The sequence below is a fragment of the Hylobates moloch genome, unplaced genomic scaffold (assembly GCF_009828535.3).
Source record: "Hylobates moloch isolate HMO894 unplaced genomic scaffold, HMol_V3 SCAFFOLD_4, whole genome shotgun sequence".
Lineage (NCBI taxonomy): Eukaryota > Metazoa > Chordata > Mammalia > Primates > Hylobatidae > Hylobates > Hylobates moloch.
In genome coordinates this window covers 52,690,326-52,715,452 of record NW_026652279.1, presented here as the reverse complement: position 1 = coordinate 52,715,452, position 25,127 = coordinate 52,690,326, and the positions used below count along the sequence as shown (strand labels likewise).

General features: G+C 37.0%; 1 protein-coding gene across 2 annotated transcripts in view; it reads right to left on the bottom strand.

Annotated features, from left to right (window-relative positions):
* The window catches only part of MORC1 (MORC family CW-type zinc finger 1), a 176,190-nt gene that overhangs the window by 101,984 nt on the left and 49,079 nt on the right, over positions 1-25,127 (bottom strand). For both annotated transcript variants that reach the window (XM_032149129.2, XM_058438150.1), the window contains exons 10-14: positions 20,107-20,186; positions 18,945-19,015; positions 16,763-16,827; positions 14,344-14,487; positions 11,731-11,885 (exon numbers count right to left, since the gene is read on the bottom strand). In XM_032149129.2, the coding sequence (XP_032005020.1) occupies positions 11,731-11,885; positions 14,344-14,487; positions 16,763-16,827; positions 18,945-19,015; positions 20,107-20,186 (515 nt within the window). The remainder of the gene's footprint in view (positions 1-11,730; positions 11,886-14,343; positions 14,488-16,762; positions 16,828-18,944; positions 19,016-20,106; positions 20,187-25,127) is intronic.

The window sequence follows — 25,127 nt, the reverse complement described above, 5'->3', positions numbered from 1 at the left end:
TATGTTATGTACTTGAAAATTGCTTTTAAAAAACACAGGGCCTTGAAGAGAAATGTGTATACCAATTTTCACAGTAACATTATTCACAATAGCTAAAACATGGAAGAAACTCAAGTGTCTATCCACAGATGAATGGATAAGCAAAATGTGTGTGTGTGTGTGTGTGTGTGTGTGTGTGTGTGTGTGTGTATAACAGAATATCATTCAGCCTTAAAAATGAAGGGAATTTGACATATGCTATAACATGGATGAACTTTGAGGACATTATGCTAAGTGAAATAAGCCAGTCACAAAAGGATAAATACTGTATTGTTCCACTTACATGAGGTACTTAAGAGTAGTCAAAATCAGAGACAGAAAGTAGAATGGTGGTTGTCAGAGGACGGAAAAGCAGAGAATTGGGAGCTATTGTTTCATGGGTATAGCATTTTAGTTGTGCAAGATGAAAGGAGTTTTAGAGATGGATGATGGTGACAGTTGTACAGCATTTAAATGCCCTTAATGTTACTGTACACTTAAAAGTGGTTAAGGTGGTAAATTTCATGTTATATGTATTTCATCATAATGAAAAAAAAAAAAAAAACAGTAAAGAGCCCTGCAGAAATTTAAGTTAGCTGTTGTCATGTATTTTTCCTCTTTAAAAGTTACTTCTCCATAAGCACTGCACTTTTCCAAGGGAAGTGTGCTTTATAATTCCGCATGTCTTCAACATGTAGGTCAGCATCCTGCACCTAACAAGCCCTCAACCAACGTTGCTGCTATTCTTGACAAAATGCCTCATTAATATGTTGTCTGAAATAAAATGAAAGTGGAATAATGTCTCTTCCAAGAAACATTAACCAAAATATTTCTATCCACCTATGAAAAGAGCCATGCAGATAACCCCAAATTTATTAACTCCAAAATTATAAATTATTTTAACATCCTCAAGATAGGTTGATTAAAGAATTCAGTTTACTACTACAAAGAGTAGATGGCTGAAAGCACACAGCCAATTTTCCAAATTATAAAAGAGTACATATCTTAAGACTTTTGTATGAAGAACAAATAAGCTCATTAAATTAATAGGATAATCTGGGATTAATGCACACAGAATTAAAGTCTCAATTTCTAGAAGAAGTATCTGTGAGAAAAAAACTGAAAGGTTAATTTACTGCCGGCTATGTATGGAATACTTTATTCAGTAGATTCCTAATATTTAAATTAATCTAATGAATTGTTCAGGAGCCTCTTTAAACCAAACACCTGCGGGGAAAAAAAAAAAAAAAGGGGGAAATACTTGTAATCCCAGCACTTTGGGAGGCCGAGGTGGGCGTATCACGAGGTCAGGAGATCCAGACCATTCTGGCTAACACAGTGAAACCCCGTCTCTACTAAAAATACAAAAAATTAGCCAGGCATGGTGGTGGGCACCTGTATACTTGGGAGGCTGAGGCAGGAGAATGGCGTGAACTCAGGAGGTGGAGCTTGCAGTGAGCTGAGATCATGCCACTGCACTCCAGCCTGGGCGACAGAGTGAGACTCCATCTCAAAAAAAAAAAAAAAAAAAAAAAGGGAAATACTGCAATAATTTAGTAAAAAAATTTGCCAAAAACCAGTAACTACAAGAGCAGCTGACACATATTTTGCCTCTTAAAAATAGAAATGTGTGGGGCGTGGTGGCTCATGCCTGTAATCCCAGCACTTTGGGAAGCTGAGGTGGGCGGATCATTCAAGGTCAGGAGTTCAAGACCAGCCTGACCAACATAGTGAAACTCCATCTCTACTAAAACACAAAAAAAATTAGCCAGGTGTGGTGGCAGGCATCTGTAATCCCAGCTACTTGGGAGGCTGAGGCAGGAGAATCGCTTGAACCCAGGAGGTGGGGGTTGCAGTGAGCTGAGATCATGCCACTGCACTCCAGCCTAGGTAAAAGAGTGAGACTCTGCATAAAAAAAAAAAAAAAAAAAAAAGAAATACAACATCCTCTTAGATGTCAGTTTTGTATCTGTTCATAGAACATACAATGACATTCAGGGAATCAGTTAGCCTAGGAGAGACGCAATCAAATTCAATAGTAAACTACCACAACAAAGCTTTGATGGTCTCCATCAAAATAAGGAGGCCTAAAACAGTTTATAAACTCAAAGCACCAGAAAAATGGTACACCTGGAGAATGTTAAATCAGTTCCCACTTTCGGGTTGTTCAGCATCTAAATAGATGATTATATTCTAAAGATCTCCTGAGATAGAAATTTCATACCTTTTCTCAGGGAACGGTTAAATCACTCTTCCTCCTCTGTTGGATACTGTCCTGTTTGTCATTACCCCTCTCAAGCTAATGTAACAGCCAGGCATCAGACCCTTCCTAATCTGGTCCAAGGTGGGATTGCTTAGCGTCTTTGTTCTTAATGAAAGCTCTGGATTAGGGATGGCAAACTGGTTTCAATTGATAATGTCAACTCCAATCAGTTGGTAATGATGCCTGGTACACTCTTGAGAAGAACCATGAGGCCAACTGCCGTTTATGAGGAAGAATTGCCATGATGATTTAGTGTGTGGTGCAAGGGTAATTGAGGCCTATTTGCTATCCCTGTTTGTTTTTCACTTCCCAAGGTGGTCTACTTGAAGTGAAAAAAAGCAAGGCAAGATATATTCAGTGATGGTGAAGATGCTACAGTCCTTCTTCCCTTTCTCTTGGCTCCTGGGTATGGTGGTGTGCGGTTGTGCTAGTCTCATGTTGTGAGTCCAGTCAGTGGCAAACGTTATGTGACAGCTGCTATCAGAACATTTTCAATTCTCCACTCTACTGTAAGCACAGTACACTCCCCTGCAAAACTCCAGTAGTCTGCAGCTGGCCCAATTGACTCCAAATGTCAACTTCCTCATTTGACATGGCCATGTAGCATCATTTTCTCTAGTTCCGTATCACTGGTTACCCACCTTCTTAAGTGTGAGGACCTCCACATGCTGCAAGAAACTTTTAGAACCCCCACCCTCAACCTAAGAAAATACATGATGACAAAAAATAAACAAATTATGAATTTAATAACACTTTGAGCAATTTTATATTTTACAACCCACAACTACATCTCTATACATATGAAAATCTATAGCATATAGATGTATGAGGCATAACGCCATCTTAGACAATTATTTGTAGACTTAGGCATTCATGGACTCCCTGGTATACTCTGAGATCTCCTAGGGTATTTTGGCTCCCAGTTGGGAACCACATGATGCTGTGCATGGAGACTAGAAGAGAGAGGGCTACAGGCCTCATTATGGCAAATCTTCAAAAACAACACTGGGGAAAATTATGTTTCTTCTGGTTCTTTCTTCAGGAAGAAATAAATTTGACTTTCTTTTTTTAGGTTATATTTTTATTTAGTCATTGTCACTGCTCTCCTTTGGATACATTCCAGTTTCCCTCTAAAATGTGGAAATCAAAACTAGACATAAAAATCAAATCTAAAGTGTATTCCTAAGGAATTCTGTGTTATCATGGGGAATACCCTAGTCAGCTCTGTATGTCTCCTCAATACCTGGGTTAGACTACCTTTCTACTAGAACTCTCCTTATTCAAGATATACATGAAGCCTACTGACTAAACTAATGCTCCTAAAGGCCTAAAGACCCATATTTGATTTTTATTAATACAATGTATGCTTAATTCTGGCTACATTATTTTATTTTTCATGGATTAGAGGAATATTTTAAAATAAACTTTACTGTGTGTATTTAAAGTATACGACATGTATTATAGGATACATACAGATAGTAAAAGGGTTACTACAGTGAAATAAATTAATATATCCATCTCACATAGTTACCCATTTTTCTTGTTTTTGCAGCAAGAGCAGCTAAAACCTACTCAGTGTAAGTTCCATATACAGTACTTTTTTTTACTTTAAAGATGCATTGTGAGCTGCTTTATTATAGTGAAATGAACCATTTAGCAAACTGTGAACTTCATAAGCAAGTGTTTAAAACATGACTTTCAAAGATATTCCTTACCATTGTGTTTAAAGCCATAATGCAGAGTTTACATGTGCACGTTTAAAAGATGAATCTCAGCATCTTACTTCAAAGACACATTGTAAGCTGCTTTATTACAGGGAAGTGAACTGTTTACCAAACCGTAAACTCCCATATACAGTACAACGGTATTACCTACAGTCCTCATATTGTACAATAGGTTTCTGATTGCAGTTTTAAATTCAGAGTCATTAAATATAACTTACTCTTCTTAAGCAGGCTGATGAGGAGAGTTTTGAGGTTTTCCTTTAGGTATGGCAGGAAAAAATCAAACTATAAGAATCAAATTTTATTGAATTCCAGAAAGAATAAGGGTCCTAAACGTTTTAGTATTTTATTTGCAACATGGGTGAGATCCTCAGAGATATTTTAGCAAAAAGCTTCATTGTAGATGTAAAAAATGTCATTATCATGATAATACAGGTACAGTCAGAAAGAAAAGGAAGCATAAGTGCTGTCAATGGTAATAATTTCAATTACCAGCTGAAAGCAATGTAAATGAATTAAATCTAAGAATGTGGTTTTTTTTCCAACAGTCAATTTGATGAACTCCTGAACCATCTTTTTATTTGCTGGGAGCTGACATGAAGTAATGATTTTAAACAGAGTATATATTTATGTCATATAAATCAATTAGGCAAAATTTCTATATCATATTTTAATCTTTTAATTGTCTCTTATTCTTTTCACATCAAGCTTTTATCCAAAGCAATTTTTTAGCAGTATAGAGTTTAGTTGCTTCTGTTAAACAGTAAAAATACCAACAAGGGTAACCAAGTAGTAGATGAAAGACAGTTTTTCCTTATAGAAGTATTAGAGCTGATGAAGAAAATATAATAGAATTAGAATATAATTTTTTGAACTCCTACGGAATCTGAGCATTGATCATTAGCTGCTAATATCATGAAAAGAGAGACAATCAGCCTCCCAATGGAAGAACACACTACCACCTATGAAACATCTTGACAAAAAAGACACATCTGAATGGGCAAGCTGCTAGTCTACCAATTTAAATAAAAACAAACAGAATGGAAGAACCTGTTGAACTACTCCTAGTAATGCAGTGAGCAAAATCTAGACTGTGTGATAACTATAAGACAACCAATCTGGTTTTCTTACAAATAAACTTAAGGAAGAACAGGGAGGAGGGGAGTGGAAGAGGGAGAGAGTATGAGAGAGCGATAGAGAAAGAACCTTGCAGTTTATGACAGGAGATAATTAGAAATATGAAAAACAGACTGGATATTTTATTATATTAAGAAGGTAATAACTTTTAGGTAATGATATTTGTACTGTGATTTTTAAGCAGTATTTACTTTTAGAAATGAATGCTAAAATACTTAGGGATATAATTATACAGGGTCTGAGACTGCCTTCATAATTCAGTTGTGGGGGAATAGTTGGGCTACAGATGAAACCAGTTCACCTACAAGTTGATCACCGAGGCTGGTTGATCGGTTTATAGAGTTTCATTATAATATTCTCTTTAATTCTAATTTTGAAATCTCCAATACGTATTAGTTTGCTAGGGCTGCCATGACAAAATACCACAGACTGGGTGGCTTAAACAACAGAAGTTTATTTATTTTCTCACTGTTCTGGAGGCTGGAAGCCCAAGATCAAGGTATTGGCAGGATTGGTTTCTTCTGAGGCTTCCCTACTTTGCTTACAGATGGTCACCTTCTCCCTGTGTCCTCACATGTTTTTTTCTTTGTGTGCACCTATCCCTGGTATGTCTCTTTGTGTCTGAATTTCCTCTTCTTATGAGGACACTAGTCAGACTGCATTAGCGCCCACCCTAACAACTCCATTTTAGCTTAACTATTTCTTTAAAGGCCCTATCTCCAAATACAGCCTGAGCTATTGGGAGCTGGGGCTTCAACCTATGAATTTGAAAGGAACGCAATTCAGCCCATAACACCATAATAAATTTAAAAATAATATAAAATATAATATTGATAATATTTTTAAATAAAACAGGATGCATACATAAAATCCTTAACTTCAAAAACTGAATTAAAAAGATATGAACTGTTTCTCAGACTACATCTTCAAATAAACTTGTCTCATATTCTCATCTTTTAATATTTGCCTTCTCACTCAACGTGTATCCTTAGCAAAGTTGTTATATTCATTTTCCTGGTAGTCCCTTTCTGAGCTCTTAGAGACTAAATTGCATCATATGGAAAACAAAATTCTGTTGTGAGCAACTAGCTATATCCAGGTACTACAGCATTGCCTACGTTTTAAAGAAAATATTCATGTAACAAATATTATTTCTCACTTTCAAAATTATGCACAAACTGGGAAATTGACAAGGGTTAGGCGATAGCACAATCAGGAAAACACGTCCCAAGGTACCCACTTTTATCTCAGTGGAGATCATTGGTAGAGGGCTAGGGTGTCTGATTTTCCTGTCCTATGCAACAGGGTTTACATGAAGTCATAGAGAAAATACTAGCCAGACTTTACATAAATCTGGGACTAACACATTAGTGAGAAGTTAGCATTAGATTCCAAAAAAAGGTCGTTACAACCTGAAAGAATGAGGCCTAATAAGGTGAAAAACTTTACTAGAGATAAATGTATGATTCTACACTAGGGCTCAAAACCACTTACTGGAAAAAATAAGAAAAGAGAGGTATGGCTTTACAAGAACACATATTAATATTTTTGTTAAAAACTTTAATTGGTAATGAGGACACTGAGGGTCAATAATGTGTTTACTGAGAGTTCCCATATTATTAGGTGTACCAATAAGATTCCAACAACTCGAAAGAAAGATGAGGATCCCATTTCAGTCAAGGGTGTTCAGGTTTCATCTGGCATATTTTGTTTCTAGATGATACACTTTAAAATATAATGCTAGGACGGTAAATATATTTAATACCACGTCAAATAAAGAATAATTACTATTCTTGAACTTGGAAATGTTAGTCAAGATTAAACAAAGACTGAAGAGAGACATAATCTTGTCTTCAAATACCTGGGGGGCTGCCATTTGGAAAAGCTTTAGGCCTACCCTCCTTGGCCCCAAGCAGGAAGAACTAAGTAGACCCAGCTAACCCCTCCCCATCCTTTAGGAAATATCACTTCCTCAGGGAGGGCTTCCCTGGCCTACAGACTGTGGGCTCCTGGCCACTGGCTTCTGCAGTTTTCATTCTTCTGTGTTGGGCACTAATCCTATTTCTAATTGTCAAACCATGTTAGCCTGTGTCTTAGTCCATTCGGTTGCTTATAACAAAATACTATAGACTAAGTGGCTTATAATAACACATTTATTTCTCTCAGTTCTGGAGACTGGGAAGTCCGAGATCAAGGCACTGCCAGATTCTGAGTCTGGTGAGGGCTTGCTTCCTGGTTCTTAGATGGCTGTCTCTCACTTGAACATCACATGGAGAAGGGGATGGGGGGTCTCTCTTGGACCTCCTTTATAAATACACTAATGCCAATCATGAAGGCTCTGCTCTCATTACCTCATCACCCTCCTAAAGTCCCAGTTGTTAATACCATCATCCTGGGGGTCAGATTTTCAACATATGAATTTGTAGGGGAGACATAAACATTCAGACCATAGCACCATAGCACCACCTTAGACTGTAAGTTCTCAGAGAAGACAGACCATGTCTGATTTGTTGGTCCTAGAATACCTGTGCCTAGCACAGTGGAATGAAAGAACCCATGAGATATGGATTTGGATTTAATATGAAGATTTATGTATTTTTTAATAATGTTGTGCAAATTCATGGGCCGCCTCAAGAGGGAGCAGTTTTCCTTTCACGGGTGGCCTGCATTCAGTCTTAAAATGGCAGTGAGAGTGAGCGCATTAAAGGTGACTAGGCTAAACGAATTTTAGCCTCTTTGCCAACTGAAGAACTATGATTTGAATTCTTCTGGGAAACATCAGCTCAATTCTGATCCATTTTGGAAAAGTTTAATAATAAATTTTTCATAACTGCTCCTGTTCAAACCCAAATTTCATTTGTTTCTCCCTACTTTTTATTTCTCCTGCTCTCCCTACTCCCCAAAGCTGATGATTAATATTTCTATTTTATTGTAAGAATGTATAAAGCTTCAGAAAACATAGTAGCAGACAGTGAGGTGAGGTCAGACTTAGAGACAAGGAAAATATTTCTGAGATTCTTAGCATCAGCTGGGCCAAAAGTAAATGTAGATTTGATAAATGACACAAAGTCATTACCTCTCCATTTCTCTTGTTGCTGATTCGATTTTTACAAGGACACAATTTTCCCTAAAAACACATCAGACTTCCAGCAAATATAAAGGCTGCATCTTTTATTTATTTACAAGGCAAAAAAATCTACCTAAATACTTTTCATTAAAACTGTGTGCCCTGTAATACTGGTTTTCAGATAGTCAAATATTATATAACTTTGGTTATTCCCGTGGGAGTTAATGAGCAAAGACCATGAAGGTCAATCTCCTTACAAATTACTGAAACTACCAATTCTGACCTTGATTACTTGATTTAGTTTGATAATGAAGTTTGAGGATGAAGTGAAATATATGAACAAATACACATGCCTGCTATCCTTCCTCTACTCTCTACCTCCCTTCTAGAGGAACATCTTTTGTGACAGTATCCTCTAGCCCTCTATCAATTCATAGATAATTACGGAATTGTGAAAACAATATGTTATCAAACAATAATAATAATAATACAAATATATTTATTTCAAACCCTATTACATCTGTTGAAAAGGTTAAGAAACAGGTAGATAGAAACAATTAGGTAGAAGGTGAGAAACAATTAGATAAGGACAGGGAATTAGGCAAGGAGTAGGGGCTAGCAAATGATACCCTGTAGTTGGGAATACAACTGTTGGGAGGGTACCCACACACCAAGCAAAGGGGCTTCAAGAGAGCTCCACTCACAAAGAGGACTGAGTATGACTCTCCTAAGTGTGACCTAGATGGAAATAATTTTTACGACCTTTAAATCTAATGCCTACCTCTTTCTGAAGACTTAATTCCTTCTTCTAAAGATGAAGACAAGGAAGGGATTACAGCGAAGACAAGAGGAGTATGGGGAGGTTCATGATTTTCAAATGCTTAATGTTTTCCTTTTGTACCATGTCATATTAGCAGTTAAAGACCAGAGAGTAGATGTTTGACTTAAACCTCACCATGTTTATGTTGATATTTATACCTTACACGTTTTCTACAGCTTTAAGCAAACCCTGCCAAACAATGTAATCATTCTCATGTTTAGCATAACTTCATACATGTCTCTGAAAAAAGATATGCCTATCCCAGGAAAAATTGCATAGGTATACTCTTCAGAGTAGTGCTTCTCAAATTTGATTGTGAATATAAATCACCTGGAGATCTTGTAAAAATGCAGATTTTAATTCAGTGGGTCTCAGGTGGGGCCTGGGATTCTGCATTTCTAACAAGCTCCAGGTGATGTTGATAATACTGGTGCACAGAACACACTCTGAGTATGTTTTAGACCATGACATGAAAACTCAGCTTCTGCAGGAAATCTGTCCCCTCAACCTCATTCCCCCTTTCATAATTTCCCACTGAGTTCCTACACTTTTCCCTGTTTTGCGGTGAGAAAGTTTTAGGTACGGCAGGATGGATACAAATGAAAAGAAAATATTCTAAAATTACAACTTCAAGTGAAGATTTTAAGCTGACTCAAGGGTAGAGACATATTTTTAATGTACATGAATTACACATACTTCATCCAAATCATTGAATACGTGATATCCTATTTCTTGACATAAATGGAGCCCTATGTCTGCCTAACTTAAAAGTAAGTTTATTTACAGACGACCTATAGAATGGGAGAAAATATTCACAAACTATTCCTCTGACAAAGGTCTAATACCCAGAATCTATAAGGAACTTAAAGAAATCAACAAGCAAAAGATAACCCCATTAAAAAGTGAGCAAAGAACATGAACAGATACTTCTCAGAAGAAGACATACATGCAGCCAACAAACATGAAAAAAAATGGTCCACATCACAGATCACCAGAGAAATGCAAATCAAAACCACAATGAAATACCATCTCACACCAGTCAGAATGGCTTTTGTTATAAAGTAAAAAAAATTTTAAAAAAAAAAACTGTTGGTCAGGCTGTGGAGAGAAAGGGACACTTACACACTGTTGGTGGGAACGTAAATTCGTCTAGCCACTATGGAAACCAGTTTGAAGATTTCTTTAAAAACTAAGATTTCGACTACCATTCAACCCAGCAATCCTATTACTGGGTATATACTCAAAGGAAACTCAGTTGTTCTACCGAAAGGACACATGCATCCACATGTATGTTCATTACAGTGTTATTTCCAATAGCAAAGACATGGAATCCACCCAGGCGTCCATCAACAGTGGACTGGATAAAGAAAATGTGGCACACATATACCATGGAATACTACACAGCCATAAAAAAGAATGAAATTGTGTCCTTTGCAGCAACATGGATGCAGCTAGAGGCAATTATCTTAAGCAAACTAATGCAGAAAAAGAAAACCAAATACCACATATTCTCACTTACAAGTGGGAGCTAAACACTGGGTAAACATGAACATAAAGATGGAAACAATAGACACTGAGGAATATAAAAGAGGAGAGGAAGGGAGACAAGGGCTGGAAAACTACCTATTGGGTACTATGCTCAATACCAGGGTGACAAGTTTAGTCATATCCCAAACCTCAGCATCACAAAATATACCTCTGTAACAATCTTGCACATGTACACCTTGATTCTAAAATATATGTTGAAAAACAAAAAGAAGTTTAATTAATGCACAGCACATCATCTCATTGTTCAGGTGTCTCTGGGGAGTGAGGTGATCTAAATAAATCACATTTTTCAGATAACTAAAGTTTATCTTTTTAAGTTTCCAGATGTATTTATTTTAGAAATTTTTAATCGAAATCTTTCTGGAATTAACATACTCAAGAATTTTTAACTATGCAAAACAAAGTTTAACATATCTGCCCAGGCGTGGTGGCTCAGGCCTGTAATCCCAGCACTTTGGGAGGCTGAGGCAGGTGGATCACGAGGTCAGGAGTTCAAGACCGGCCTGGCCAAGATGGTGAAACTCTGTCTCTACTAAAAATACAAAAATTAGCCGGGCGTGGTGGCAGGTGCCTGAAATCCCAGCCACTTGGGAGGCTGAAGCAGAGAATTGCTTGAACCAGGGAGGCAGAGGTTGCAGTGAGCCGAGATTGCGTCACTATACTCCAGCCTGGGCGACAGAACAAGACTCCATCTCAAAAAAAAGAAAAAAAAGTTTAACATATCTACAATTACCCAGGGTCAGTAGTTTTTACTCCACGGTATGACATAACAACATTATAAGAGCTACTAAGGTCTGCATGGGACTATGTGCTCTCACACAGTGGAGTCCCAGTGCCCAGAGCAGGGTTTCTCAGTCTATTTGGAGCGATCTTCTGCTTCCTTCCTCCATGGTCACCTGCCACCTCACTCTGTTCTCTGATTGCCATTCCCTTGCAATTTCTAATCTGCTGCTTTTTCACAATAGTCTGGGAAAGATTCTGAAATGGGCTCCCTTCTCACTCCTCCCTTCTCACTCCTGTTTTTAAAGCAGGAGCTCCCTTTCAGAGTTTTCAGTTGCTGGTAATCTGAATTCAGATAATCATGTCAGCTTAACGAAATCACAGAAAGTAATCCCTCTGTAAGTATCTCCTACTATGACTATTGAATACTCACTGACGCCGGTGTCCTTACAGTACTGGACCAAGTACTGTCCCATGACTTTTAGTAGATGATTATACTCTTGGACATTGAGAAATTCCTGTTTATTATGGGATGGTTCCATGACCTCCAAGGGTATATTAACAATTCCAATCACACCTGCGCCAAGTCTGAGAAAATATATGCATATTTAAATCTTGAAAATTTGGCTAAAGAAAAAAATCAAATATATTCTGGTCATTTGAAATCATTTTTTTTTTTCAAAAATAAATTTGTTCTGTTGATCTGGACCTTGTCAAAGTTTAACAAGTTAGCTAATTATGTTTTCATAAGTCTGTGGTGATCCCAATGTGTTTGGTCCCATAATTAAAAAAATCACTTTAGCACAATGTTACTGAGTTAATATGACTCGTTTTACAAACCTATTGCCTTACATGGAGAGTCAGGGTGGGTGGGAAGGCAAGGGCTTTTGACATTAAAAACCATGGTGCCTTACTGCAATAAAGTGGCATAATCTTCTAAATGACAGTGGCCAGAGAACCCCTTTCTTTCTCTGCATTTCATCTATCAGATTGGATTTCTCCTCTTCATTGCAGAGGTCCTTGGGGTGCTCAGAATACTACGAAAGAATCACAGAGTTGGCTTATCCATGAGGATCTCACTGTAAATCTGGTTGGTGACATAACCTGCTTTGGGAAAGAGCATACAATTTTCTAAGCCTTTAGGGCTTCCCACTGCCTTTTGCATGGCACATGTGTCAAAGCCTCACAATGTGGGGTCCCTGCCTATCGTGTTTTGTTACCACTTCACTCTTCCACCTTGCTTTCCTTTCACTACTCATTCTCTAAGTCTAAATTTGGGCTTCATTCTTCTAGAAGGCCTAAATTGACTTTTCCAGTTTCCTTTACTGCCCCTCCTAAATGCTCTTTTTGCACTGGATGCTCACCTCTAACATAACATTCATTCATTCATTCAAGCTCAGCACCCAGCCCTGTTCCAGGAACTAAGAATATGGTGAGAACCAGAAATATAGGTTCCCCCTGGCTTTGAAGTTTCTCTTTTACAGAAGGGTGGCAGGCATGAAGCTAATAAACAGATAAATATACAAGATCATTTCGGATGGTGATAAGTGGGGTGAGGAACATAATGCAGGCGCTGTGATATGTGAAGAGTGACAGGTGGTGGGGAAGGGAATGGACCAGTTTTAATTAGACAGTCAAGGAAGACCTTCCTGTGGAGAATACTTCAGGCTCATGGCTGAATGGCATGTTAGGGCCAGCAGTAAGAAAATCTGAGAACAGAAGATTCAAGGCCGAGGAAATGGCATGTCCCAAGGTCTCAATGCAGAAGTGAACTTAGGAGGTCTGAGAAACAAGAAATGCAGAGAGGGTAGGGTATTAGTAGGGGGTGAGGTCCCACAGCCAATCAGAGGCCAGATAACTGGAAGCCCATGGCAAGCAGTTCTATTCTGAATGCACTGGGATTTAAGCAAGAAATCCAACTAATCTAGGGTTTATTTCTTTATTTATTTTTTGAGACAGAGTCTCGCTCTGTCACCCAGGCTGGAGTGCGGTGGCACAATCTCGGCTCACTGCAAGCTCTGCCCCCCGGGTTCACGCCATTCTCCTGCCTTAGCCTCCCGAGTAGCTGGGACCACAGGTGCCTGCCACCACACCTGGCTAATTTTCTCTATTTCTAGTAGAGATAGGGTTTCACCGTGCTAGCCAGGATGGTCTTGATCTCCTGACCTCGTGATCCACTCACCTTGGCCTCCCAAAGTGCTGGGATTACAGGCGTGAGACACCGCCCAGCCATAATCTAGGTTTTATAAGATCATTCTTGTTATTTTCACACAATATAAAAATATGCATTCATATGCTTGTCCTTTTCACTGGACTATACATTCTTTAGCAAAAGGAGCATTTATCAGCAGAGCTTAGTATAGTGCCTGGCATACAATGCTGCACTATAGGTGCTTGTTAAATAAACAACGAATGAATTGCTAATTCCTTGAGAGTGAGGAAGCAAAATAGTAAATGCTCCCTGACCCATTCTACTGGTCATGATTACCTTGTCTGACCCTGTCCTTTTCTGTGTGTCTCTTCAGGACTCTACATCATTGATGAAAGCAGCTTGAGAAGTTTCAGACCATTGGGAAAGCACGAGAATGTATTACTCTAAAATCCAATTAGGCTAGAGAGTTTTAATAACATATGATCATGCAGCTAACTGGCATGAACTCATACATGTAGGGTTGCTTTACAAGACTATGGATTTTTCTTTTCCTTCTCTTCTAAAATGTATTTAATATGCTTGTATTATTTTTAAATTGGTAAAGCATTAAAAATTTAAGCCAAAGAGGTAGCACAAGGAATGGCCGCATATCAAGTTGTTCAATAAATGCATTGAAAAAAATTTCCCAAAGTGTGCTTTTTCCTTAGAGCATGCATGCAGATTCACTGATATTATAAATGAGGCAGATTAATGCCTGCACTTCGACAGGAAGGGTGAACAGAGACTATGACACTTGCTCCCATTGTGATTAGTCACTCATCTCATTCCACAGACAGAATCTTACTGTAACATCCCTTTCTCTGCTTATATCTCTGAAAGCAAAAACATACTTACAAGGACTTCAGTTTCAACTGTGAGCCCACTTTTTCATGCATTTTGATCAAACGGTTATTACTGTAAATGAACATTCCAGCTTGGCTTCGGTTTTCTACGTTCACTCCATAGAACAGGGAGAGCGTTCTGGCTTTCTTCAATTCTCTAGAGTTATATTTAGAAAGTTTAAAAAGTTGTTTATTAAATAAACACATACAGTTTAGGAAACTGCTAATAATTAAACTAGAAGGTTAACATCAAAGGCATATATCCAAATATTTTGCAAAACCTGGTAGGCACACTCAGTTGTCTCTGTATAGCCAAAGTATTCTGCACAAACGTGATGCCAGTAACTACGCCAGTCAAACAAATGCATTACTGATTCAAAAACACGTCTGCCAATTTAAATTTACAAAAACTAGAAAATGCTAAAAGAGTTCTGAAATATTAACTGGTCGTATAGGTACATGGCAGCATTTTTTACAAAATGATGACTTGGCTATTTTAAATTTTAGGTATTTCTAACAGTATATGTGATTTCTAAATTTCAGCATGTTCTCAAGTCTCCAGATATCCTACATAGATTGGAATGTGCCAATAGATATTCTCTGGCTTCCTCTCTAACCTTTTCCAAAATAGAAGATAAATAAGTTATTATAATAAAGCAAGTTTACAAGGTTAACAGAGATGAGCTCCTGTTTTTCTGACCTTCTATATTATGTTTTGTGTGAGTTTTCTATTAAAAGTATAAAATAGAAGTTGAGAAATACCAAAATGTGATAAAAACAGCTATAGTAAGGAGTTATGATATAAACACCTGTAATATCAGAGGCTGCTGGAAGCTATGAAAATGCCTGGATGTGAGAGGCACACCTGGTTTCAAATACAAGCCTGTCTTTGTAATAACCATGTGACCATAGATGGTGCCTCTAAAACTTTCTCATTTGAAAAATGGGAGTAATACCTACCTAGCCACTTGTGATGTCATAAGAACTAAAAGAAATAATGTTAAATATAAGCCTGGAACAGATTAGGTACATAAAAATCATTATTTTCTTTACCCAATCAAGAATGACACCAAAAATAATTCTCCTGCACTTACCCTGTAGCTCGCCTCTCTCCACAAACTTGGCCTTTTGTTTTCAGGCTTATGACCATGTGCTACTACAACTGAAATAATATACTTATTGGACTAATTAAATGCATCTATCATTAAAGAACAATGATAAAGTTCTATCAGTCCTTCCATGTGGATATGATATATATAGAACACAAGACATGAGTTAACATACTATATATTTATTAAATACATATATATCTAAGGTTAAACATATAGGAATCAAGCTTTTTCTCAAAAATCACTACTCATTACTGAGTATTCAACGAAAGTACTGACTGTATAAGGGATACCTAAATAGGGTATTACAGGATACGACATAGTCACTCTACAATATTAAATGATATACTGATATTCTTCGATTTAAAAAACCCAGCATTTTGCCATTAAAACAAGTTCATGGCAACTGGCATTATTATTAATAAAGTGTTGATCGGTCACTTTTCAAACATTTCACTGTATGAACCATCTCATACAGTGAACTTGTTTCAAGAAGGTTTTTATTTCTAAAGACCTTAGAGAGGGCTTCGTTTTTAAATTACAATTTCTATGACATTTATTTACATTTTTCTAGTAAATGCATAAGTAACATTTCACATTTATTTATTTTGATAAATGCAAAATTGACATTTAAAATTTAAGTTTTGAGGAAAGTTATGGTTGAATGTCAGTGCATGGCTCACGAAAAATAATGTTAAGAACTAATCATATTTCCCTTAAAAATAGTTTCACAAAGGTATCACAGCTTTCAAAGTCTGATCTTACGTGGGCAGCAGTGATTATTTTCAGTTTAACTTCTTTAGCATTTGAGTTGGAGAGCAAGTTAATCTTACAAATGTAAATATCTGGTTTTGTTAACATATCCTTGCTATTTTCATTTTAGCAATATATAAGCAATACATTCATGTGAAACATTATTTCCTATCTTAAATTTTAAGCTACTAGACAAAGGGAAGAAACTGGAACCAACTCTCTAGAATTTAAATGGCAAATGACACAGAAGGAAAGTGAGTTATCAGCTGTTCCTCTGGGCAGTTCACTTCCTCATCCAGACAATTAAATGCTGAACTAATTTTTCACTTTTTTTTGGAAGTTTTAACATTATGTAGACACACATGTGTATGTGCAAATATATACTTTATCAATGTTTTACATTGTTCATCTTGGTTGTGGGACCTTGACTATATTAGGTTTCAGATTATAAGATGTCAAAAGCTGAAAAAAAAATTGTCACAATAACCACTAAATCTACCTACTTAGAAACCAGAATTTGTTTTAACATAGTACAGAGGATTCCTGCAAACAGAAAACCTTGTGTCTTACCTTTGTTTCTCTTTAAGATTCTTTTGCTTTGCTTCTACATCTTCCAAAGCTCTCTGTAATACATCCTGGAGAAGTGCATTGGTTGGGAGAGAACATAATGCCACTGAATTAACAAAAAGCAAGTTGATATTATCCTATTATCCAAATGTTTCAAGGGTAACAATAGCTCGCATTACCTAATGCAATTCTACCATCGTAGATTCTCAATACTTGATAAATTATTCAGTTCCAATACCTTAGAAGATAAACCAAATCCTAACCCACTATTCTCTGTTGTACATATCCAGATATCTTCTCTGCCTTTTAGAGAAAGAAACTTTATTCTCTGTAACGACACAAAGGCTTTGACAAAAACTACATGAAAACTTGGGTGAGTTATTTAGTGTACCCAGGCTCTGACTTTTGTTTGTGAGAACAATAATGCTCAATTATGTGACCACTAAGTGTTTTTGCAGGAAAAAAAAAAGATAATTGAGAAATTTTGTTAGTAGCCAACAAAAAATATCTCCTTCATATCGAATTCTGGATACCTCTAATATTCCTCAAACTTTCCCCTTATAGGATACCCCATGCCCAGTTATCTTTCTTATTAACACTTTTGATTTGATATACCAACTCATTCACTACTCTAAATCCGGTATGCTCCCTCTAACCAAGCAGAAGAGGAATAATTCATTATTGTTGTTCTCAGGCATAAGAATAGCCTCTTAACATGCTTCATCCACCTGAGGTGAAAGGTGGGTATCTCTTTTGATGTATGGTATACCACTGAATGAACAATATTTTCACTGAATTTCAAGTAAAAGAAAGTAGAAAATGGTTAGCAAGTATTCCATTTAAAATTCATCTGCCCAGAAGAATTTAAGACGTCAAAAGTTGAGGTCATTCTGCTTTGCTCTCTTCTCTGCCTTAAAGAAACCACAGTGCATCAAAGCAACAGGGCATATTAGTCAAGGACTTCCCCACCCTGCCTGGCAGTGCCCTCAGAGCACAGAACAGAGGCAGGGAGAAGCAACAGCAGAAGGCAAAAAGGAAGCAAGGTCCTGACCCATTAGTCTTCCTCTGGACTCTCAAACATATAAAGCAAAGGGAAACGATTTCTTAAAAACAAAATTTTGAAAAGCTTAAACTATTAAAAATCAATGATCAATAACAATAAGATAGGTTTACCTTTAATTTAAAAAAAAAAAAAAGAGAAGAAAAAACTAAGAGAATTTGGGGCAAGCCATGGACAGAATTAGCTTGGGGCATTACCACAAGCTACTCTTTGATGTCATCCCTTACTCGGGACCTTAGATATGAAAGGTCTTTATCAGATACAGCCTTGGTCCTGGAAAGTTAAATGGCAAAATCACTGAAAGGATTCATATATTCATTCTGTAGAAGAGGATGAAGAGAAGGTGAAGTAAGGCATTTTACCTCCATATTCCTACTTATCCCTTTGTATGTAAGCAAATAAATATGTTGCTTAATCATTCACCATCGTTTAAAGCTTCATACCATATTTTTGGTAAAAGTTAGCAAACTTACATGTCTTGTAGCAATATTCTTTTTGTCTTAGTTGCAATGCATTATAATTAATAATAGTTCTTTTTAACTTATCTTACTCATGGGCATATTGTAAGAATTACAAAGAACGTTTATGAACTGTGTGGAGCAACTCATAATAAAAGAGCTTTGTAAGCTGGAAGCATTGTTATTAATATTCATAATTACAGTATATAATTCCTAGCACTAGAAAGAAGGATTGCTTATTAGACCTTTCCTTGCTTTCCCCATTTATTTAGGTCCACAGGGAGCTATAATTTGAATAGATATTTTCAAGGAGACTCGACAGGCTAGTTTTTTCTTCTGCTGGCTTTTCATTATTTTCTCCCTTTCTCCTGCTACTTTCCTTTCCATTTTAAAGAAATGGGTTGTGATGCTCTTCCCCACCATTTCAAATTCACCCCATGTTCTGTTCATCTTTTCTCTCTGCCTCAGCCTTGCCCCCACTTGCTGAGTTTCCTCTCCTTTCTCTGCACTCATCTATTCTGTTTACCTGAGTTAAAATCAACTTAATCTTCTGAGCTTATCTGTGCTTAAAAGTTTAGGAAGTAGATGATAAGAGACAACTATGCACAGGAAAAAGCAAATGACACAATTTGCCATTTAATAAGACTACTCTCTTTACACGTCGTACCTTGGCAGAAGATAAAGAGGTTCTGTCACACTGGTTTACTTTGATTTGTGCTTCTTTCAGTACGAATTCAGCTGGAAGTGGAAGCCAAATAGTTATAATACAGCAAAATTATTTCAAGCAATTTTAAGTGAGTATTTTCTATACGTGTAGCACGACCAGTGAAAATGGCATACAGACCATGATCTCAGAAAACCCTATGTTCCTCTTACAACTTTTACACATGTTAAATTTTCCTTCTATTGGGCTTTCGTTTAGTTATGACAATTTATAGGACATAAATATACAAATATAAATTCAAAAGTCATAAATGAGTTTTTAGCTGACAGAAAATGCATTAAAATCCACAAAATATGGATGTAGAGCTACTACTGACTCCCAGATACCGGGGAAGAGAGCTTTGTTCCTGCAGTAGGAGGAGTGAATATGCAGAACATTCTTTTTTTTTTTTTGAAACGGAGTCTCACTCTATCGCCCAGGCTGGAGTGCAGTGGCACGATCTCAGCTCACTGCAAACTCCGCCTCCTAGGTTCACGCCATTCTCCTGCCTCAGCCTCCTGAGTAGCTGGGACTACAGGCACCCACCACCGCGCCCAGCTAAGTTTTTGTATTTTTAGTAGAGACAGGGTTTCACCGTGTTAGCCAGGATGGTATCGATCTCCTGACCTCGTGATCCGCCTGCCTTGAGAACATCCTTCTTAAAGCGGATGCAGTGCAGGGATCTAAGATGACCTAACACAGTGCTATGACAAGCAAGGTTTCTTAGTTTATTTTATTTTTTAAAACAGAGACACAGTCTCACTATGTTGCCCAGGCTGGTCTTGAACTCTTGGCCTCAAGTAATTCTCCCACCTCGTCCTCCCAAAGTGCTTGAATTACAGGTGTGAGCCACCATGCCCAGACAGTCAAACAAGGTTTCTAACAAATATCAATCTAGTTTGAAGTGTGTTCAGGATCACACTTATAATAATAAATAATATCATGAGTAAACAAACTCAGAGATGGAAAGAATGTGTTTTGAAGTTCCATAGAGACAGAAACCACATTTAATTAATTGTAGTAGCTCCTACAATGCCTAGAGCAATGTATGTCTCAGAATAAGCGCACGATTAACATTTGCTGAATGACTGAACAACAACGATGTAGGCTACAGGTAATCGCATACCAATCTTTACTGCTTCTTCTGCCTTTTTAACTTCATTTTTAAATGCTCCTTTAAAAGAAGATGTGACATAAAGATACTTTCTGGAAAGAAAGAAAAAAGAAGATAATCAAGTCAGATTATTATTTTAAAATACATAAGACAATATTCTTTAGTAAGACTATATGTTCCAGAGATACATAATTATTAAGAAAGATTCATCAAGTGAGTTGCATCCAGCTGGTAAATTAGCAAACTTTATACCTAAGTGAATTTCCTTGCCTTTCACTACTTAGAAATGTTGCTTTTGTAAGGAAACTTCATGAGAGCGATAAGAAAATCTGCCCACACAAATGTTCACTTAGATATCTAAAATAGGATAATTTTCTTTAAAAACTTTTATGAAGTTGTTCACTTATCAAAGTTTCTGGTTAATATGCATAGCCCTCTTTCTCAGATTATCATCGACACTGGATAAACTACTTCTCCTAGTCCCAAAACAATTATCTCTAACTGCGATGCTCAGAAACACACATTCACGTATCATTTTAAACTACCAAAAGCACATTTTCTACTTGACTGATTGAGAAACCTGTTTTCAAGGTCCATTTAGTGATGGCAAAGATGCTCTAGAACAATAAAGGAAAAAATACATACATACATATATAGATCCATAAACTCAAAGAGAACAAATCATAGGTGCTCTACAGAACCTGAGGTTCTCTGAATACAGTTGAAAGTATATGCATCTGTTATAGAAAATTCCTGGAACTGGGCTTTTAAACATTGGTTTAAATCATTATAGAGAGAAAAATTCTAGAATAATATTTGGTTTGAGAATGCTCAAAGCTCTGTAAACTCTAAATGTACATCAATAAGAAAACAGTTAAATAAATCATAGTGCTATGCAATATATTTAACAACGACAAAGTCTCCAAGATATAACTGTAAGACAAAATAACAAGTTGTACATAATTTTATGTTTAAAAAAACCTGTGTGTGCATGCATATGTGTGCACATATATATAACTGTGTAGAAAACAATCTGGAAAGATATTTATTAAACTTCTAACAGAGGTTCTCCTTTGGGGAACATTATAGATTGCTATAGCACAGAATGAATCACAACTGGTAAAAGGGGCTTTTGGTTATTTGATTTTTCCCCCATATCTAATTCTGTATTGTATAAATTTTTATTAATTTTACTATTTTTATGAGGAAAATAGAACACTTCTCCATCAAGAGAAATAAAAATATGAAGAAACACTAAGTACCTTTCAAGGCTTTGTGCTGCAGAAGTATAGAGCATAACTTAATACAGCATTTTGGGTAACTGATTTGATCAGAACAACTTGCAGAAATCTAAACTTTCACTGACTTTCATTTTCACACTTAAAACATTTGTTCAAAATACTCTGGCCAAAATCAAATACAGTATTTTAAAATTTAAGTTGAAAAAAAACAAACTTCAAGTAAAGAAAGCTACAGTTCTGAACTTTTATTAACACAGAAAAAATTAGCCCCCAGTTGTAAATCATAACTACATTGTAGTATTCAATCGTAATTATTTCTTTTAAGTTATAAGAGTTTACCTGGTTTAGTTATATTGTAAAAATAATTCTAATCCTTAATTATTCTTTACAACATGTAATTAGGCAGGATCAATAATTTTCTGGTTCGTATAATATTGATAGGTAGAGATGTGGACGTCGAATAGACCTCCCAAATTTAGTGTGTCCACTATGATTTGAAGAGAACTCCATCCACCATTCCTCCTAACCTTTACACTTGCACCTCCCCTATCATTCCCAAGATTTTGTTCAGGATAAAAACTCAGAAGGCCTTCTGGACTCCTCATTTTCTCTCCACCCCATATCCAATCCACTGACAAGTCTTGCTGGCTTTACCTTCACAACATTATCTGTAATCCAGACAACTTTCATCCCTTCCACCATTACCACCTGAGTTCAAGCTCATTTCTCTCCTAGAATATAGTAATAGTATCTATCCTACCTCAACTTCCCTCCTTTCTTCTTCTCCCATGAAATCAATTCTCCACTCAACAGCTAGAATAATCTTTTAAAAACATAGGTCAAGTAATGCCACTCCTCTGCTCAAGTCATTCCATTCTCAATACAGCCACCTCTTCTTGTCATGTTGCTTCAGACCTTACCTGATCTGCCCAATCTATTTCGATCTGTTTTCTGTGTTCTAGCTAGACTAGCCTTTGATTCCTGTCTTTGCACTTACTGTCCCCTCCTTCTGGAACCATCTTCCCACAAAATTATTGCATAACTCACTGTGCTACCCACTATCCAAGATGTTGCCTGTGTTTTTTTTCCTCCTGGCATTAATGCCTATGTGTGGTGCCTCCACTCCCCAACACTAAATCTAGGCTGACCTGTGGCATGGCAAAAGTGATGGTCTGTCACTTTTAAAGATGGCTTCTAAAAAGTTGCAAGTTCTACTCTGTTCTCTTGAATTGCTCACTCTGATAGAAGTCAGCCATTGTGTCATGAAAATACTCAGGTGGACCTGTGCAATGGCCTTTGTTAAGAGGAACTAACTTGCCCCAAAAGACACACACACTCATATGTTTACTGCCACATTATTCACAATTGCAAAGACATGAAATCAGTCTAGGTGCCCATCAATGGTGGATTGGATTTTTTAAAAAGTGGTACATATACACTATAGAATACTACACGGCCATAAAAAAGAATAAAATTATGTCATTTGCAGTGACATGAATGCAGTGGAGACCATAATCTTAAGTAAATTAACACAGAAACAGAAAAACAAGTACCTCATAGTCCCATTTATAAGTGGGAGCTAAACACTGAGCACACACGGACATAAACATGAGAACAACAGACACTGGTGCATACAAGACAGGGGAGAGGGAGGCAGGGATGGGGGCATGGGTAGAAATCATCCCTATTGGGTACCATGCTCACTAGCTGGGTGACAGGATCCATACCCCAAACCTCAGCGTCACACAATATACCCATGTAATAAACCTACACATGTACCTCCTGTATCTAAGGTAAAAGTTGAAATTAAAAAAAAAGAATTACCTGATATTTTATCATCCATTTTAATTTACATGTTGTCCTTCCTCCCCCACTAGAATGTAAGCTCCATGAGGGCAGGAATTTTCTTTTTTTTCTTTTTTTTTCTTTTTTTTTTTTTTTCTGAGACAGAGTTTCACTCAGTCGCCCAGGCTGGAGTGCAGTGGCATGACCTCAGTTCACTGCAACCTCCACCTCCTGGGTTCAAGTGATTCTCCTGCCTCAGCCTCCAGAGTAGCTGGGATTACAGGTGCACACCACCACGCCTGGCTAAGTTTTTGTATTTTTAGCAGAGATGGGGTTTCACCTTCTTGGCCAGGCTGGTGTTGAACTCCTGACCTCAGGTGATCTGCCTGTCTCCGCCCAAAGTGCTGGGATTACAGGCATGAGCCACCGCACCCGGCCCAGGAATTTTCTCTTTTTGCTTTTCCCAAATGTCCAATGCCCACAAGAGAGCCTTGCACATAGTGGTCATTCCATCCACTTGCTCTTACGCATTTGTGTAATAACAACTACTATTGGTTTACAAACTTTTCGGAAACCTTGCTGTTTTTATGTTTAACATAAAACACTGTTTTATTTTAGTCCTCATAATAACCTCAGTGGCAGAGGAATTCCCAATTCACAGTGGAGAAGAGTAAGACTCAAGTAATTGCCAAAGGTCCACAACTAGTAAATGACAAAACCTAAATTCAAATCCAGATCTGGCTAATCCACATTTTGCTTCCAATTATCATACTGTAATAAAAGATTAAATAATTCAGCATTGTAAAAATTCAAAAATGGACACATAACATGCATGGTGTACAAAAGAATCACTGTGCAAAAATTACTCGTCTGATGGATGGGTGGGGTGTTAGCACATGGAAAGCATCCCTCAATAATGAATTCTGTTTCAGAAGCACAATGTTGCAGAGTATTCAACAAGAGAACATAGTGTTAACGTCCCTGAATAACTTAAAAAGGACCATGCGGTTCCTATGAATGCAGGATAACATCCATCCCAACTCATTTGGGCTCCTTTCAGCATTATGGGTCTATGGTTAAGCAATGTTAATGAAGAATGTTTGTTGCCTAAAATCAAGTAACACAACCATATGATAACTTGTCTTTATTATATGAACAGTATTTAAGACTCCAAGAATTACAGACTTATAAAATGTTTAAGAAACCTAAGAAATCACCTAGAAATTTTTTCCAAAGTAATAATTTCTTCTATGATCTAGACTCCTCCAGAGACAAATTTGTACACAATGGAAGGTGGGAGTCCCTTCCATTGCAATATACTCCAATGGGAAGCGGCCATCACTTGATATAAGTAATTCAGGTAGATTACACTGAATTTACTAAAGTTTCCTCATAAAATAGAGACAAATCCACATTTTCCATGGACTTAAACTATTTTTTACCCAAACTCACTGAGAGAAATTTAATTTGAAAAGATCGGCTATATTGATTGATCCAGGAGACACTTGGCCCTTCCCAGAAGAATGAGACTGATGAAAAGGAAACATTGCTTTGATATTTATTAGGAAATGAATGGACTGATTTATAGGGAAAGTCTCAGGATTGGTATATTTTATTTTCAAAAGATGATGGGCAGTATAATTAGAGATCAAAAGTAAAGCTTTTGAGAAATCCATTGGTGTGTGGTCAGGGAGTACGATGCAGAGATCTAAAATTTTTAGTATTAATATCTTTATGAGTGATAGCAAGACCCCACTCAGGACAGCAACTGCAGTTTCATGAAAATAAGACAAGATGACAAATGTAGACAAATAATAAAGAGTTACTGTGGTATAGGAGAAGAATCATTGAATTTGGATTGGTAAAGAATTTACAGCCAGAACTTTTGAGTTCTTTTCTACTTTTAACATTTTCTTATCTCTAAAATGGTGACGATAACCTAACATACAGTGTTACTGCAGAAATCAAATGAAATAGTTCAGGCAAAAAGGCACATATATAGGCAGT